General features: G+C 41.0%; 1 protein-coding gene across 8 annotated transcripts in view; it reads left to right on the plus strand.

The window, feature by feature from the left end:
- LOC119477775 (A-kinase anchor protein 2) overlaps positions 1 to 16441 on the plus strand; it is a 97107-nt gene that overhangs the window by 18942 nt on the left and 61724 nt on the right. For all 8 annotated transcript variants that reach the window (XM_037751887.1, XM_037751888.1, XM_037751890.1 and 5 more), the window contains 2 exons: positions 9011 to 9091; positions 14755 to 14876. In XM_037751887.1, coding sequence (XP_037607815.1) covers positions 9011 to 9091; positions 14755 to 14876 — 203 coding nt within the window. The remainder of the gene's footprint in view (positions 1 to 9010; positions 9092 to 14754; positions 14877 to 16441) is intronic.

A 16441-nucleotide genomic window follows, 5' to 3' on the forward strand; every position in this document is an offset into this window, starting at 1 on the left:
GGGAATTAGGAAGTGGTGCATGAGGAGTGAGATGACCATGGTGGGAAAGACATAGAATGAGGAAATGACAGCTGCTGGCACTGGGAACAAAGACCGAAACTGTCGTGGAAACAGAGATTGTTTCATCGCAAAAAAAGACACCCTTCAGCTCAAAATCTAAATTGTCTATCTTGCTGCTTTATGGGCGTTATTTACAATCCTGCAAGACTATAATATGCTATTGTGAGTTGTTTTATTTCCAGGATTCGACCACAGGTTGATTTCTTTGGGTGAAGTAATCGGTGTAACTCACCAGTCAGTGTGTTCTGGATCCACTTAGTGAGGTCTAACAGAGGGAAGTGAGTGGGGCAGGGTGAAGGTGAGGGGGATGCTATAGCCTACAGACCTTGGCATGCTGAGATTTGTGGCTGTGGCATGCAGCGGAGGGCCGGGGTAATGGGCTGCGTTAAGAGAGGTAAATAGAGTGGGGGGCTGGGCTGCCTGCAGGCATGTGTAGTTTCAGTTTGTGCAGTTTACTTACTCAGAGACTGACATATTGGCAGCATTTAACCCTTGAAAACAATACGGACAATATTGATTTAGGTTGCCAAAATGCCGCCACTATTGGTATTTAATAATAACTTAAGGCTGTGACCACATTTTTAACCCACTTACACTTTTTTCTGTAACTTAAAGTTGTTTCTCTTCTGAGGTTCTTGTTACTGTGAGTGCACACAATAGGCTAATATAAAACAATTCAAACATTTTGAATGCCTTGAAGGAAGAAGAAGAAGCAGTTCTTACAGGTTTCCAATTGATGATTTGTCACAGATTAGCCTTTAATTCTATGCCATCTTCTTTTATTTGCAGCAATTTTATCTTAACTACAGCACACAATGCAAATTTGATAAACTGTTGGAAACTGTAGGAGAGTGTTTGTTCCCGCGTCAGTTATTTGTTCACAATCAAACACGTTTGACTAAATCAGACGCATCCCTGTAATGGCGTTCGTATGCTTCATCTGAACACAACTTTCCAGCCCTGGATAAGTGAATCAAATTGGTCCTGCCTATATATAACAGATGTTCGCCATCTTTTAAGCTTTTGTTTAGTATTCCACATGGGATCTGGTTTATTTGGTTAAGTTGACTGAAAAGTACGAAAGAGTAGAAACATTCCGATGCCATTTTTTTCCTTCCCGATACCGATTCTGATACCTGAACTTGCGGTATCGGACGAAACCGAGTACCGATCCGATACCAGAGTGATAAATATAATATCTTCGTTGCTTTTGGGCTATCTTTTCGTATTTTATCTCGTCGTTGGAATGCGGTTTCCAACATTTGCTGCTGCAGTTCGTCCTTTTTTCCCCTTTACCTTGGTGAAGTCATCATGCTCTTTTGTTTGATGCGTCTTTGAATGTTTTTATAAGATTGCTGGTGTTGAAATTGGCAACAGTAATGCCACTCCTCGAAACGGAAGCCTTACAGACTGTACATATTGACGTTTCACTTGTTGGATTTTCCACTGTGATAAATTGCCAAATGGCTGAAAGTTCCCCGCTCTGACTACCGTTATACTGTCCACTAGCACCGCACTGTTGTTTGCTATCGTCACGTGACAAACTACCTGTAACCAGTTCGTCTTCGCTGCTGTAAAACAGTAGATGCCAGTGGCAGCCATGATACATCCAGAGCAACGGCACAGTGAAGGCTACTGTTTTGGAGCGGCAAAGAGGAATTGATTTCTGGTTAAACAAGTTGATTTTTTTCTGATACTGGTATCTGGGGGCAATCTAACAACAAAAAATGGTTTTCAGATTGCCCCGTTCTGCTCCATTAAATTGGAAATACTGTATATGCAGACAGCACAATGACACAGCTATTGGTTTAGGATAAGTCACTGGAGTCACTGAGTCAGTTTCAGTGTACATTAAGGTCCGATTGCTCAATAGACTTCCTGAAGTAATGTCTTATGTTTTGAATATCTTTCAGAGTTGGTTTTGCCAAATACCAACTGAGCCGATTGGATCCCGGAGAGGCAGCAGTGGATAGGTGGTTAGGTACTTCAGCACTTTATGGGGGGTGGAGGAGTGTACTTGAGGCAAAGTCATTTTAAGGGGGAAGAGGAGGTGTGGTTCGTCGGGTAGCAGGGAGTCTGGGGCACGCCAGGCATTACATGCCGTCTAAAATTAGCAGCAGCTGTCTTGGACCTACTGGACATTCTGGCGTTTGTGTTTGTGTGTGTGTGCGTAAGTGAGTGGGGGTAGGGGTCACAGAGACTTGGAATGCAGCTCTAGTGGGCACTGCTGGTTTTGTCATTATCATCGTGACATTTGAGCTGCATTGGATAGTAAACAATGCAGAGTGAGAGGACAGAGAGATACTGTAGAGGACAGTGAGACTGGCATGCAGCAAAGGTAAATTTAGCCGATACGACTATGAATGCAACGCAATAGTTTCAGTATTGATTCAGTAGTGGCATTGTTTGTCGACTCATGAAGCAGGCGTCAGGAGACTATAAAAGAGTGCAACATGTTTTGTTTGTGTTTGTGTACGTCCATGTGAATGAAGAGGTATGCGTACTTGTGTCTCTCCTCAATAAGGACATGATGAGTATAGTTTCCACCTGCTGCTATCGCATGACAATGGCATGCAAGACATTTTAGCGACGTGCTAAGTTTGCATTTATTGACGCCACCATTAGCTAAGGAGTTACCAGGTTAGCGTTCCTTATCACATTAGATCTAACAAATTAGCATTGTCCGAGGAGGACATCACATTCAGACAGTCAAAATGGACATTCACACTATAGGCCTACAGGTGTTTGCTGCAACTACTGATTATTAATTGATTTTCTGTAGATTGATTTTTTTTGTTTCAAGGCTAAATGTATGCATTCACATTATAGGTATTGGCTCATGGTTCGTAAGTGCAGAATCAAACCACAGGTCCTTTTCAGTCTCTTTTCTCTAAGCGTTCAGGTATGGCAGCCTGCTGAATGGAAGATGATCTTCACTGTGAGATGTCTCTGCTGGGTGTGTTGGCATGTGCAGAATGTGACCCATCTGATCTGCAGCTCACTTCTGTTTGCAATCATCAACACCAGAAGAACTTTAAATCCAACAGAGTTACATCACAGCTTTAACACATTATAGTCATGTCTGTGTGACCTCACAGCCCAGACGCCGGGAAAAAAATGTTTGCATTCTACGTTTCTGCAAAACGCAGATACGTTGAATGTGGACCTTTTTTTTCGTATTTTTTTTGTATTTTTTTGTATTCATTTTTTTTTGTTGTCCAGAGAATGAGACCGTTTGAAATCTTGGAGGCTTGGACCCTGGTATACCTGCTGTTTGTATGTCTAGTTCTGTTGGTGTGTCCATGCGAAAATGATGCTTGAAAATATGAGTGTCAGTCCTCTTAAAGTGGCAGTAGGCAGTATATTTTTGGCATCATTGGGCAAAAATTCCATAATAACCTTTCAGCATATTGTAATTCAAGTGTTCTGAGAGATAACTAGACTTCTGCACCTCATCATGGCTCTGTTTTCAGGCTTTAAAAATCTAGCCCGTTACAGGAGACTTTAACCAATCACAGGTCATTTCATGGAGAGAGCGTTCCTATTGGCTGTGCTCCGGTCATGTGACCGGAACTTGGCGTTCCTTCACCAGATTTCACAATGGCGGCGGCGTCACAAACTTTCTCATTTTACAGCTAAACCGTACACTACAAGATGATTCTGAAAACATTTGAAGCGAGAAATAGGCATTAACGTAACATAATATTAATTCATATTTGGTCAGCGCTGCCTAGTTTGGTCGGAGTTCGCGAGTGATTGACAGCCGGCTCTCATGGACAGCAGAACTCAGATAAGCTCTTACTGCTTGTTTTCCTCCAGTCTGTGAAATCTTGCAGATGCTGTTAGGAGCACCGGAGGACACGGAGGCACATGTTTTTTTTCATGTTACCTGCTTCATGTACTGCTGTCACGATATAGCGACCGTTTTATAAAAATAACTTTTTTTAATGATATTTTGCTTCAATCTCGCCTACTTCAGCTTTAACACGTGTACTGCTAAACAATTTGTTAAGGCTGATAACATTATACTAATCTACTACAGGAAACCACCTAAAAAAAAACAAGGAGTTAGGTTTATTTGGGACGTCAGATATTGACTTTTAGCCTATTAAATTCTGTCTTTTCCGGTAGAAGGAGAGTGAAAGTTCATTGTGCTGAACTTGAGTTCATAGGAACTGTAATCAGATACAGTACGTTTTGACCTCATCTCCACTGCCAAAATGCTTAACCCTGTAGGATGAGAGGTTACTAGATTCTGTTTAGTCCGTATGACATTTGGTTGGCTCGTGAAGCTAAACTAACGATGTGACAGTAAAAGTCTCCAATGGGTCATAGCCATTTTAAAGATTGAACACATAATTCTTTATTTAGTGTCCAACATTTTGGGATGGTGTCAGCGGTAGTGGGAAAAGTGATGTCCTCTGTATAAAAGCTAAGCAGCAAGCCAAGTGGGGCCAAACACTCAGTGAGTCAGAGTGTGGGAAGTCGTGAGTGTGTCGCCAAGAATGTCAACATATTTTCCTGAGGAGGAGGATGAGTCCTCTCCGGGGGAAAATACAGTGAACAGAGCCGGGCTCGGGGGTCGTTCTCCTGCCAATTCAACTGTACAAGGCTTTCATCTTTTTATAAAGTTTGCAGTTTCAGTTGCAAACGCAATTTTTTTGTATCCTGTTCTCGCAGACAGTGGCGATCCCTCCTGCTAATTAGTGTCTGTTTCGATTTGAGAAGTGATAGCTGGACTCATGAACTGATCCATCACTCTTTCATAGGAACTCATATGACCCCCAGGGAGCTGAATAGTCCTGCAAAGTTAAACTCTTATCACTGAACCCCAATTCAAGCCAACATTTCTATTAATCCAATTTGTATAACTGCAAAAAAGAATTCTGATGTTAGAATTGGACATTTTGTCCATACACAAAGTGTTATGGTCGAAGATATTGTGTGAAGACATTGGGATTTTGTTTGAGAGGAACATTTTAAAGTTGGCTCCTTGTACATGACTTACGTTTTCATGATTACTAAAACTGGAGTTTTTTTCAGTATTTGATATGACTTCCTTGGCATTGTCATCGCCAGAGTCCATATCTGGGATATCTGGATCTCTTGGAAATCCTTGAGGGAATTTCAGGAGGGAATTCCCAAAGGGAAAACTTTTGACGGTGCTTTGGGAACAATGGCACTATTAATTCACATGTCAATATATTTTTTTTATACTGCTGTTTTTGTCATGAATGCCTTCACACAGAATGCGAATATTGCACGGCGAAAAACAATGTATTTTTTTTTTTTTTTCAGAACAAGGTTCATTTTCAGAGCTTTTGCACTGCAAATAAAGGCATCCACCAATCACGTTATGCAGAATGGTTTGAATTGCGCCTATATTTATGAAACAACAACACGGAGGCTCCGTTGTCCAAACCAGGACGTGAAACTTTATTACTCCTTTCAACCTTCTTTCAACCTTTCAGACCAGATCCACTCCTTCCGTTCTGACCTTTCACAGTAAAAGCCCTAGACAAATAATATCCGCAGGCGAGTATGCCGTATTTTAGTGTTGTTTATTGTGTGTCCGTGTAAAGGCGTGAGTCTTGACAAGTTAGACTGTGTTCATACAACAGCACTACAGCAACGCAATGGTTGTGTTCGTCAGAGATTTTGCTAATACTAAGTCTCAATTAACGCCAGGACACCACACAGTGGCAGGATTGTACTACAGATTTCACAATAATTGTCTTCTCCGTGTGAGACAGAAATGGAAATTGCTGAAAAGTATGCTGCAAGGTATCATACAGTACCTGTACTGTATGTTTGAATGCATTTGATTGGCTAGTACAGTGTGTTGCAAGATTATGTTGCATTGCGCTGCAAAGAGCCACTGTCAGCTTTTTTTACCACACTCCCCTCCTTTTGTTTAGTGATTGTTCCACATCCCTCTGCGGTGGGCACCCCCACTGCGTTGCCTCAAGTAATGAATGTGGAAACTGAGTTATTTGTCGCAGAGCTGTTGTCCTTTAGGACAGTTTATTATCAGCCTCTGATATAAACTATTAGATGTATTATACAATACTGTGTTTTAAGCAGAGAATACCCATTCTACGCAACTTGCCAGAGGGGTAGTTGATGTTGATATTGTATTAGTGTCTTCTATCTGTGCGTACAAATTTGTGCCTGTGACTGTATTTGCTTTTGTGTGTTTCGGTGGGTGTATATTCGCGTGTGTGTATTTTGCCCATTCCTCGACCACATGTACTTAACAGTCCTCGACATCTGGTGACCATATCTCAGCTCGGGCTCTTTGACTGTACCTCACAGGCCATGGGAACTGCTGCTGTGTAGGCTGCTGTGGTGTGTGTGTGTGTGTGTATGTGGGTGTACATGTGTGTGTGACGGAGAAAGAGAGAGAGAGATGACCTCAGGTTTGGTGCAGATGTTTTCACAGCCTGTGTGCAGCTTTGTGACGTGTTCTCTGAGCACGAGTTCTACTCTTTTCCATTCAGTTATTTAGGCCTGTGGTTTTCGTGTTCGGAAGGATCTTTGTTTTTCCTGATTTTTATAGAAAGATTAGATCTGTTTAAACGTATTTGCACACTTTTTTGTGATACGCATCAAAAAGTTGTGTCTATTTCTTCCAAAAGACACTCGCTCACTATGGGTTACCAGAAACGGGGTCATCTGGCGATTCTGAACAAGTCCTCTTCATACCTAAATGACAAAATAGGGGTTCCCCTATAGCTTAGGGATAAAGATGCAGACCGTGAAACACAATGTCAGGTGCTTTGTTTGTATTCCCATCCCAGCCTCATTTCCTGTCATCTCTCCACTGTCTGTAATAAAGGCTTAAAAAAACCCAATGTGACCATTATAACAACACTTCATGTATGAATTATTTTTGTTATATATGATCTTTTTCTGGGATGCAAAGAGCAGTTTCCGGTGTCAAAGTCAGATCCTTTGAATGCCCAACCTTCCACCCAAGCTTCATCCCTATAGGGTAGTTGCCATCACGCTATTGCCTTTGCTTCTGAGAGGCAACAGTCATTATTCACACAACCACAACCAAGTTACGTTCCCATACAACAAAAATTATTAATGAATTATTACAGATTGTTTTTGATCACAAATACGTTAATAATGAAGGTCCGTGGAAATCCGCGTAGGGAGAAGGTCGGGTCGGTGGATGTTTCAACAACTATTGGACTTTGGCTCAGGAGACTGGCTATTCATGTCCTGTATGAAACAAAAAGTCAACCTTATTTTAATCATAATGTTTTTTTTTTACTAAACCTAAAAGTTTTGTTGTGTTTTGTTTCAATTTCGTATAGTCATTTTAAGCCAAACCATGATGGTTTTTTTTTACTAAACCTAACCAAGTAGTTTTATTGAGTTTTTTTGTTTTGTTTCAATTTTACAACGTTAACCACGTGTTTGCGACTGTTTAAAGCTGCAACCATAATCCAGGAGACAATATGTTTCCCCCTCGAAACGTAATTGAGAATGCAGTTTAATTGTACAGGATCAGAATTTTGTAGGAGACAGGGTTGCCACAACGGGTCGCTTGTCGGGAAAATGTAAACATATGCCATATAAAGTGTTGCAACAGACAACCGATGCTGTCTTTTTTCTGGTGAGAACAGACTTCCAGTAAAAACGTAAAACAAAAATGTGGAGAAATGCTGATTTTAATGCAGATCAATTCTCGAAGTAAATATCTGTTAAATAAAACAAGCAGCGAAACAACACTTACAGTGGAAATAATGATTTTGCACAAGTCCGTTTTACTCAGAATTTATTTTTCTGTAGCAATATTTAATTACATTTTCTCATGTTTTCTATTCTATTCTTTGTTTCTTCTATGCCATGTTGTTCAGCTCCGTCCTTTCCGAGACGTGGTCTACCGTGGATCCACATTTTGGGGTTTTCCCTGATGGTTATATTTAGCCGACAGGAAACGTCCCAGAAATCCTTGTTCTGCACCCACTGAGAGAGAGAGAGAGAGAGAGACACTTACACATCTACAGTATCTCATGCCCTTCAGCCCCAAGCAGGGTTGTACTGGGACCTGCTTTGTTTATATTCCCAGGCATTTTCATCAAAGTGAATTCAAAGATAGTGACCCCACATTGCCTCAGTCTGTTCAGGATTTTTTTTTTTTTTTCAGTTTCAAACCTCCCACTCACCATGCGCCTAGCCCGGCCTCCGAACATCAGCCTCATTCATCTCCACATGAAGTTAAGGATTGTTCTCCCCACCTCAAGTTCAACCTCAGCGTCATTTAGAGGCTTCAAGGCCTAATCCGTCCCCTTTAGATAGCCTGTGACCTCTGACCCCTCACAGTCCTCGATAAGCCCTGACTTTAGACCCCTCTAATGCTTCATTTCTTTGCACCCGGGTGATCATTTTCCTCCCTGAGTCAGTGTAATGGGATTTTGTTGTTGCACTAACCATGGAATATTTCATTTTTGTTTTTTATATATCCTTTCAAAAACATATTCTTAAATAGGAACCCCAGCTTTAGAGTTGCAGCCTGTTTATATATGTTAATGTCTGATTTTCCTCATTACTCTGCTGTGTTGTTGAAACCATAGACAGAGAAGAAACTTGGATTTAGCTATGACATCACCCACCCAGTAGACTAAACAAGACTGCATCAGTTTAATTTGAGTTGGACATTATAATGTATAAGAATCCATTAAGTCTCTGCTCACCTTTAAATTGAATGTATAAAAACCTTAATTGGCCCGGAGGGATCTCGTCTTGCCGATGATGAGCATCAACATTAAAACACTCAATCAATACACCAGCCTGCATTAGTGCATCATCGCGCTCAACTTTTTCAACTCACTCAGTGTTTTGTTTTTTTCCCGGCCAATAAAAACAAAACTACTGACGGTATAAATCTAACCTGTTCTGATTTTCTTCTCTTCTGTTTTTTTTTTTTGTCTCCCAGGAGAAGCGAAAACGGCAAACTGAGATTGAAGACAAAAGAGGCCAGCTCGATGACCTGGTGGTACAACTACAGCATCTCAAGGTCGGTTTGTTTGTGTGTTTGTGTGGGCGAGGGTGTGGCACGCGCATGGTTAAGTTGTGGTTCATTTCAAAGGATATGTAACCACTGTTCCTATGGTGGTAAGTTTAGTCAATTATAACTGACCACACAGTCAAATGTTAGATGAACTTTGTGAAGGACTGATGTGTTGATAAATCCGCAGCTTCTGAGAAGTGCTGCGCCAGAGCGCAGTGCCGTTACACCTTGATCTCACTCAGCAGTGTCAGTAATAGAACTGGTTAAAGGTAAAGCTCCTATGTCTGTTTATATATATGACACATTCTGTACTTGTGTTATTTACAGCTGGCCTGGATAACATATTTACTGTTTGATCAACAACTGGACTGAACATTGCAAAAGTCTGGGCTACTGTATGTGAGAGATAAGAGAGGAAGCATTGCTTAAGACTCAAGGTAACAGTTAGTTTAAGGTCAGATATTGAGTTTAGGGTGAGATTAGAATGAGGTCAGTGTAGAGGTGAAGGTAAAGTAGGGAGTTCAGGTTAGGGTTACAGATTGGAGACAATGATGTTGCTCACAAGAAGCTTTACAAATGTGTGTGTGACACTCATCCATCTCCCTTAATCCACTCAATCCCTCTTTCTTTTTCTCCTAAGCACAGTTCTTGCCTTGACCCCTAAATGTCATATAGAGAGTTAAAGAGACAGAGTGCTCCAAAAGATGCAACATATGCCTTCCTTTTTGCAGTTTTGTTCTATGCTGCTTTTACATGCATGTGTCTTTAATTACTTGCGAGCACGGATAAATGTGTTTCTGGCTGACAGGTAGCGGCTCATTCCATCGAAACATCCAAATCCCTGAGCTCCCGGTGTGCAGGACTGTTAAGACTTTCCCTTGGCCAAGCAGAGCAGATTTGGCTGTTTTCTTCTTTCCACAAAAACACTCAAATCCAAACACGCATAAACATACCCCCCCCTCCACCTAATAATTACTGCCAGCCGCTACTGGTAAGCCAAGATTGTGTTTCAAGTAAACATTGATTTGACGTTCAAGTGCGTAAACGGGGAAACAAACTGCTGACAGATTGTGAGTTTGAAAAAACACGAACAGGTTTTTACAGACATTAATTTATGTGGCGTTCTTGAACCTTTCAACCAATGAAGAGTCAGTCCCTTGACCTCGCACACAAGCTCAGAAAAACACATGACCGGCCCCGTCAGGTGGAGACACAGCAGATATAGGCATCCTATACATTTTGATGACTGATGCGCCATGTGACGCATCTGAAAATACATTTCTGTTTCCTCATATTTTTAGAATATATGCGTAGAGTAAATGTGAGTTGCACTTTTTGTTCGTAAAATCCCGCAGCCCTAAATGCTGCCCAGATGCAGGGCAGGTGGGGGAAACGGCTGTGGGTACGCCATTATACTACAAATATGTATGGTAGCCAGTTTTAATATTTGCAATAAAAATACATTCCATTCTCTAATTAGAGCCTTTAAACACACTTGGCGTGAACAACTCCTTTAATAAATATGTTACGATTCCTACATGCTGCTGTTTCCAGCATTTAACACCCACTTGTGGAAATATGGACAAGAGAGTAACATTGATTAAAGCCATGCATGCACAGTGTGTATTTGGCGCGCAACCATTAGATGAAGGTTAAGCCGTATAGTACGTAGGTTTGAGTTCATATATCAGCTGCAAAACATACATTCAAACTAGTCTCACTGGTCAGGTTAGAACTGACCCAGCACTGCCTAGATTTGAACCGGAAAAGTTTATAATTTTGCAACTAGAAATGTTGCATCAGTAGATACATATGACTTTTACATTTCCATGTTTGTGTGTCTTTGTGGTGCTTTGTGGAGTTTTCTTTTTCTTTTTTTTTACCTGGTTTGGGTTATTCTACATGGAAAGTAATAATCATAATATGATGCTAACTGATGACATTTAAACCCACTGCAGTCACTACACTTTACCAGCTTGTGTTGTTGTATTCAATCAATGCTGCAGTGGTGGAAGAGAAGTATTCAGATCCTTTACTGAAGTAGAATCACTAATACCACGCACTGAAAATACTCCGCTACAGTAACAGTTTCTGTACAGTACAGAAATATGCTCAAATCATAACATGGACTTGACTATGACTTGCCCCAAAACTGCATGTGATTATCATGAAGTGGGCATGTCTGTAAAGGGGAGACTCGTTTGTTACCCCATAGAATCCATTTTCATTCACATATCTTGAGGTCAGAGGTCAAGGGACCCCTTTTGAAAATGGCCATGCCAGTTTTTTCCTCACCAAAATTTAGCATAAGTTTGGAGCGTTATTTAACCTCCTTCCTGACAAGCTAGTATGACATGGTTGGTACCAATTGATTCATTAGGTTTTCTAGTTAACGCGTTATTATCGCGTTAACTTTGACAGCCCTAGTAATTACATGCTGCATTTTCATAACTGATAATAATTCAGCCAATGTCCAGTTAAAAAAAAGCTTTTGTGTTTTACACACTTGATGCCTTTTGTTATTATTATTATTATTACTTTGGACATTTTATGCCTATTATTAGATAGCTGGCTATAGGGGGATGACAGGAAGTGAGGGGGGGTGGAACAGTTCATGGTTAGTGCCTTCACCCCCCAGGCCACCAGAGCGCCCCACTTGGTGTCTGGTCGCTCCTTCCTGCAGCACAGGAAATGATGCAACTTTCAGCTTTTTATCGATCCACCATAGGTGAACAAAGAAAGGCGCATCACCTGCAGATCTCAAAGTCAAAAGTCCAAAAGAAAAAAGCCTCATTAGTTATCATAACTATGTGAGATTGTCTGCGTCTCGTATCTATTCCCTTTGTGCTTCCTATGCTCCCCAGGGACAAATTAAAAGAAGAAACACATATCATCTAAATGCGCCCTAACCCAAACATGTTGCTCTGTCATCCTCTGAGCTAAACAGGGAATGGAGCCCCTACAGAGCCGGTGTTACAGCCGCTCTGTTTAGTTTTCTCGCACACAACACCAACAGGCTTGAACTCCAGATGTAATCAGCATCTGGTCACACAGTCCCATTTAATGGCCATTACCTCTGAGTGCCACACAGCCAGGCAGCATGAAGCAGGCTTTGTAGTCTCCTCTCCAGAGACGTACGTAGTGGCCTGGGAGAGGAAATGGAGACTGGAGCCCAGAGATGTTGATAAGGACCTCTTGGCTGCGCGATTCAGGCCTCTCAGAATGGAGGCGTTGATTTTGAGTCTGGGACCATGTAAACATCAGGATGATTTCAGACGGAAAGATCTACCCAGCATTTTCTGTCGAAGCCTGGTCTCCTCAGTAGATGTTTGATTTTCTCTCTGGAAGTTATGCATGCATATCTGTTCAAAATTTCAGTTTATGATGAATAGCAATAGACCTTCTAAATCTTCCCTTTGAGAGTCCAGCTCAGAGCGGTTGTGTGTCAAAGCTCAACAGGAAATGGAAAGTCTATTAAACAGCGTGAGAGAGAGCAGAGAGCGGGCTGGTTCTCAGAGGAAATAACTGGTCAATTATTTGACACAACTTTATTTAACACTGTTTGGTTGACTGCTGAAATGCCCCAGAAAAAACTTTATTTACATAGCAATGATGCTTCTTATCTTTGCAGGGTGGTACTTTATTGATAAAATTCCACAGGGGGGGTCAGAGGTCAAGGTCAGCTACAGGCCAGCTGGTTGAATAATGTTTTCTTTGCCTCACACACACATAGAATAAGAAGAAGCACATTCATTCAGTGTAGTTGACAAACAGGTTATGCAACCTAAGTTTAATTCGAAAATAATTCTGCCTGACAACTCTGAATGCACATGATCTGTGTGAGGTGAGCTTGGCTTATGTGGGTGTGCAGCAGACACAAACAAACAAACAAACAAATAGCCCAGCTGCCTCATTCTGACAGAAGGTGGTAAAATGCTTTGGAATAAATTCTGCAGAGCTCATTGCATGTGTGTGTGTGTGTGTGGGTGCTGTTAATTGTCAGCTCTACGACCTAGAGCCAAGCAACAGTTTGACAGCAAACATCCAAAAGGTGAAGCTAAGTGTTCCTGCTCGACTCTGTTGTGGTAACAAAACAGAGTTGCAGACAGAGACGGGACATTGGAGACATAAACACACGCATCTCTGGCAAACATTAAGGGAAATGCAGTAACCCGTGTGTGATGAGATGATTGGAACTTTGTTGTTTTAGTGTATTTAACGCACCGTGATGCAGACAGATAGTTTAGAGATCTAAATCTAGATTGTACATCTTGTTAACATGAACATTGTGCTTTTATCAGCTCATTATCAGGACATTTGTGTGTGTGTTTGACAAAGCTGCAGACAGAACTGCTAGAAAGAGAGAGTGAGAAGAGGCATTAATATCATTAGCTTTGTTAAATGTCAATGAACAAGGCCAGATAGCCACAGTTTCTCTGGCTTATTAACATCAGACGAGTCCATTAAAACAGGAAAGAGGTAGTGTAGAAGTATGGGGGACAGAACCTGTCGAAATAAAAAAAACAAATAACTCAATAAATACCACCGCCAAAATCATAAATAAATAAATGACTTGATAAATAACTAAATATGCCATTAAAGGAACCAAAATAATATTAAAAATGAATGTAGCCATTTATTGATGGATAAAATGTGACATAAATTGGTATTTGTTTTAATTTGTTTCTTTATTTATCTTTGTATTACTTTCCATCTTCTATTTCATTTTATTTATTTAATTATTTTATTAACTTTTAAATGTATGTATTTATTTTTTTATTTATTTTAGATTTAGTTTTACATTTATTCATTATTAAATTGTATTAATTATTTATTTCTGCATGATCTTCCCATTGCATTTCCCCCCTATTTATTTCCCCAAAGTTATTCATTTAGGTACTGTTTTCTTTATACATTTCCTTTTAAATTTCTTTGTGCATTTATGCCTCATTCAATGTGTGTCATGGGGTCTTTAGGAGTTTATAGATGGACTATATGCTAGCCAGCTAGTTATTAGAGAGGAGAAGGCTTACATTATACGTTATCAGTATATATTGTTTCCCTTTCCAGAGAAGTTCTACCTTTGAGGAATGATTGTGTAACAAAAACTGCCATCCATCTCATCACACAGAATCTAAAAGAAAAGCGAATGTGCTAAAGTTCAAGAAAGACACCCCTTGTTTGTGGATGAACAACTCCATAAGACTTTGTATGACACCAACATAAACATAGGCCAATGTAAGTGTGTATGCAACAAGATAACTCGCTATATAACACGAATTACTGCGGTCCTCTTGGCCTGATGGCATTCACGTTTAGCAAAGAGTGTTTTCCTAGTAACAGCTGAGTTTAGAGCCTATCCGTGTGCATGTGTGGGCCTACGTGTTTATTTATTTGTTGTAGCTGTGCTTGGCAGTCATCTCACAAATCTCTCACAAATTAGTTTCCATAATGGAGGTCCACTGGTTGTTAATGATGTCTAAGAATATCACAACCAGGCAAGAAAAGAAGTGCTATTTGAAGAGAAGTATAGTGTTGCTGTAGATCTGTAACAGTCTGATGGGGAAGAATTTCCTCTAAATATGAGTTGCTGAGCTGAGGAGGAAGACCTCCAATATGGCTACCAGAATTATGTAACATCACCTAACGTGTCTCTGTTCCCTCCTCAGTCCAAATCCATGCGTGAGCGATGGCTCCTCCAGGGAATGGGAGTGGAGGAAGAGGCGGTGCGGCGGAAACAGCTGGAGCAGGATGAAGAACAAGGAAAGAGGCTGGAAGACATAATACACAGGTACACTAATGGACGCCACGATGTTTAGTCTCCATGCTAATTTTGGCGTTGCTGATCAGGTCTGACGTACAGAGAGACCACAACAAAAGTCGACACATCTGTTTTTGTTACTACACATCTGCTTCTCCGTCCAACACTGTGTATTCGTCAGTTTTGACTGAATTGAGTTGGTTTGACAGAATCAGCTGTTTGGCTTTCCATCTAGTCTTAAAGGGATAGTTTGGGTGTTTTAAAGTGGGGTAGTGTGAGGTACTTATCCATAGTCAGTACATGTAGATGACGGTTGTGTACGCTCCCAGTTTGGAGAAGCAGGCCAAAGTACCAGCACAGGAGCAAAGCAACGTACCTTGCCGTCAGACAGCCGTTTCCGACGGGTAACTGAAGCCGTTGTATCCATCTATGCTCTCGCCAAAGCCACCAGATTCCATTGAAAAAGCCTGTAATTGTCCCTGGTAGAATACTGAGGTACGTAATACACTGACTATGGATAAGTACCTCATACAACCCTACTTCAGAACATCCGAACTATCCGTTTAAATCTAGTCCTCAGTTCTGAGCCTGGCACAGATTTAGTACATCCTATCCACATGTTCCAAATTGGAAACACTAAAACAATGCGACTACATCGGTAACATAGAGTATGCACTGCATGTGATGCTACAAATCAAGAAGTGGGACACTAGATGGCTATATCAAACACTGACGACATAAGCAATAGCATGCTTTAATTACATCAGCCATATTTGAAGCATCGAACCAGAGCCCCAGTATAGAGCTCTAATTTTGTGCGACTATATGTGGCTCGACACAAACACACTCATAGTGTACAGTGGTTACAACACACACACACACACACACACACACACACACACACACACACACACACTGTAACTGGAGAAGTATTGGAGATGTGGGGGTTTCTGCAGGGCCGCTCTGGAATCTAGCTGTTCTGTAACCTTAGAGCAAAAATCTACATTTTTCTCGTGCACTGGTGTGAAAACAAACACCAAGAGCTACTATACACATCTCTAAAAACAGATACGACAAGAGCCGACAGGGAATGAAGAAGGACAGATGACGAGGAAAATAAAAGGTGATATTATAGAAAGTGAGACTTGGAAGGGAGAGAACAGGAGAACTTCTAAAGTAGAAATAGAAAGATACAAGTGAAAGCAGCAGGGCGTAAAGGAAGAGAGTGAGATATTGAGAAGGTGGAAAAAGGTGTCAGAGAGTGATGTGATGCTGTGGGCACTTCCTGCGTTTGTGTCTCCGGGAGGAGCTTCCTGATTCCCATCAAGCATTGCTGTGAGATAAGTCACTCATTCCCCCAATGAAGTCGGGGCATGAGATCATCATTGCTATGAATAAAGTGCCAGCCAGCTCTTGCCATCCTTGCTTTGTATACTCGGCCGTGAGTGTTCTTCATTTGCAGGGTGTGAGAATTGTCTTCTCCGACACAGAACAAGCATTTCAGGGTGATGTTTTTATATTTTTTATATTTTTAGGAGCTGTCCACAGGCAGTATGACGGAGAAAATGAATTAGATTTATCCTGAAGTGATGAAT

The sequence above is a fragment of the Sebastes umbrosus genome, chromosome 19 (assembly GCF_015220745.1).
Source record: "Sebastes umbrosus isolate fSebUmb1 chromosome 19, fSebUmb1.pri, whole genome shotgun sequence".
In the NCBI taxonomy this organism is placed as follows: domain Eukaryota; kingdom Metazoa; phylum Chordata; class Actinopteri; order Perciformes; family Sebastidae; genus Sebastes; species Sebastes umbrosus.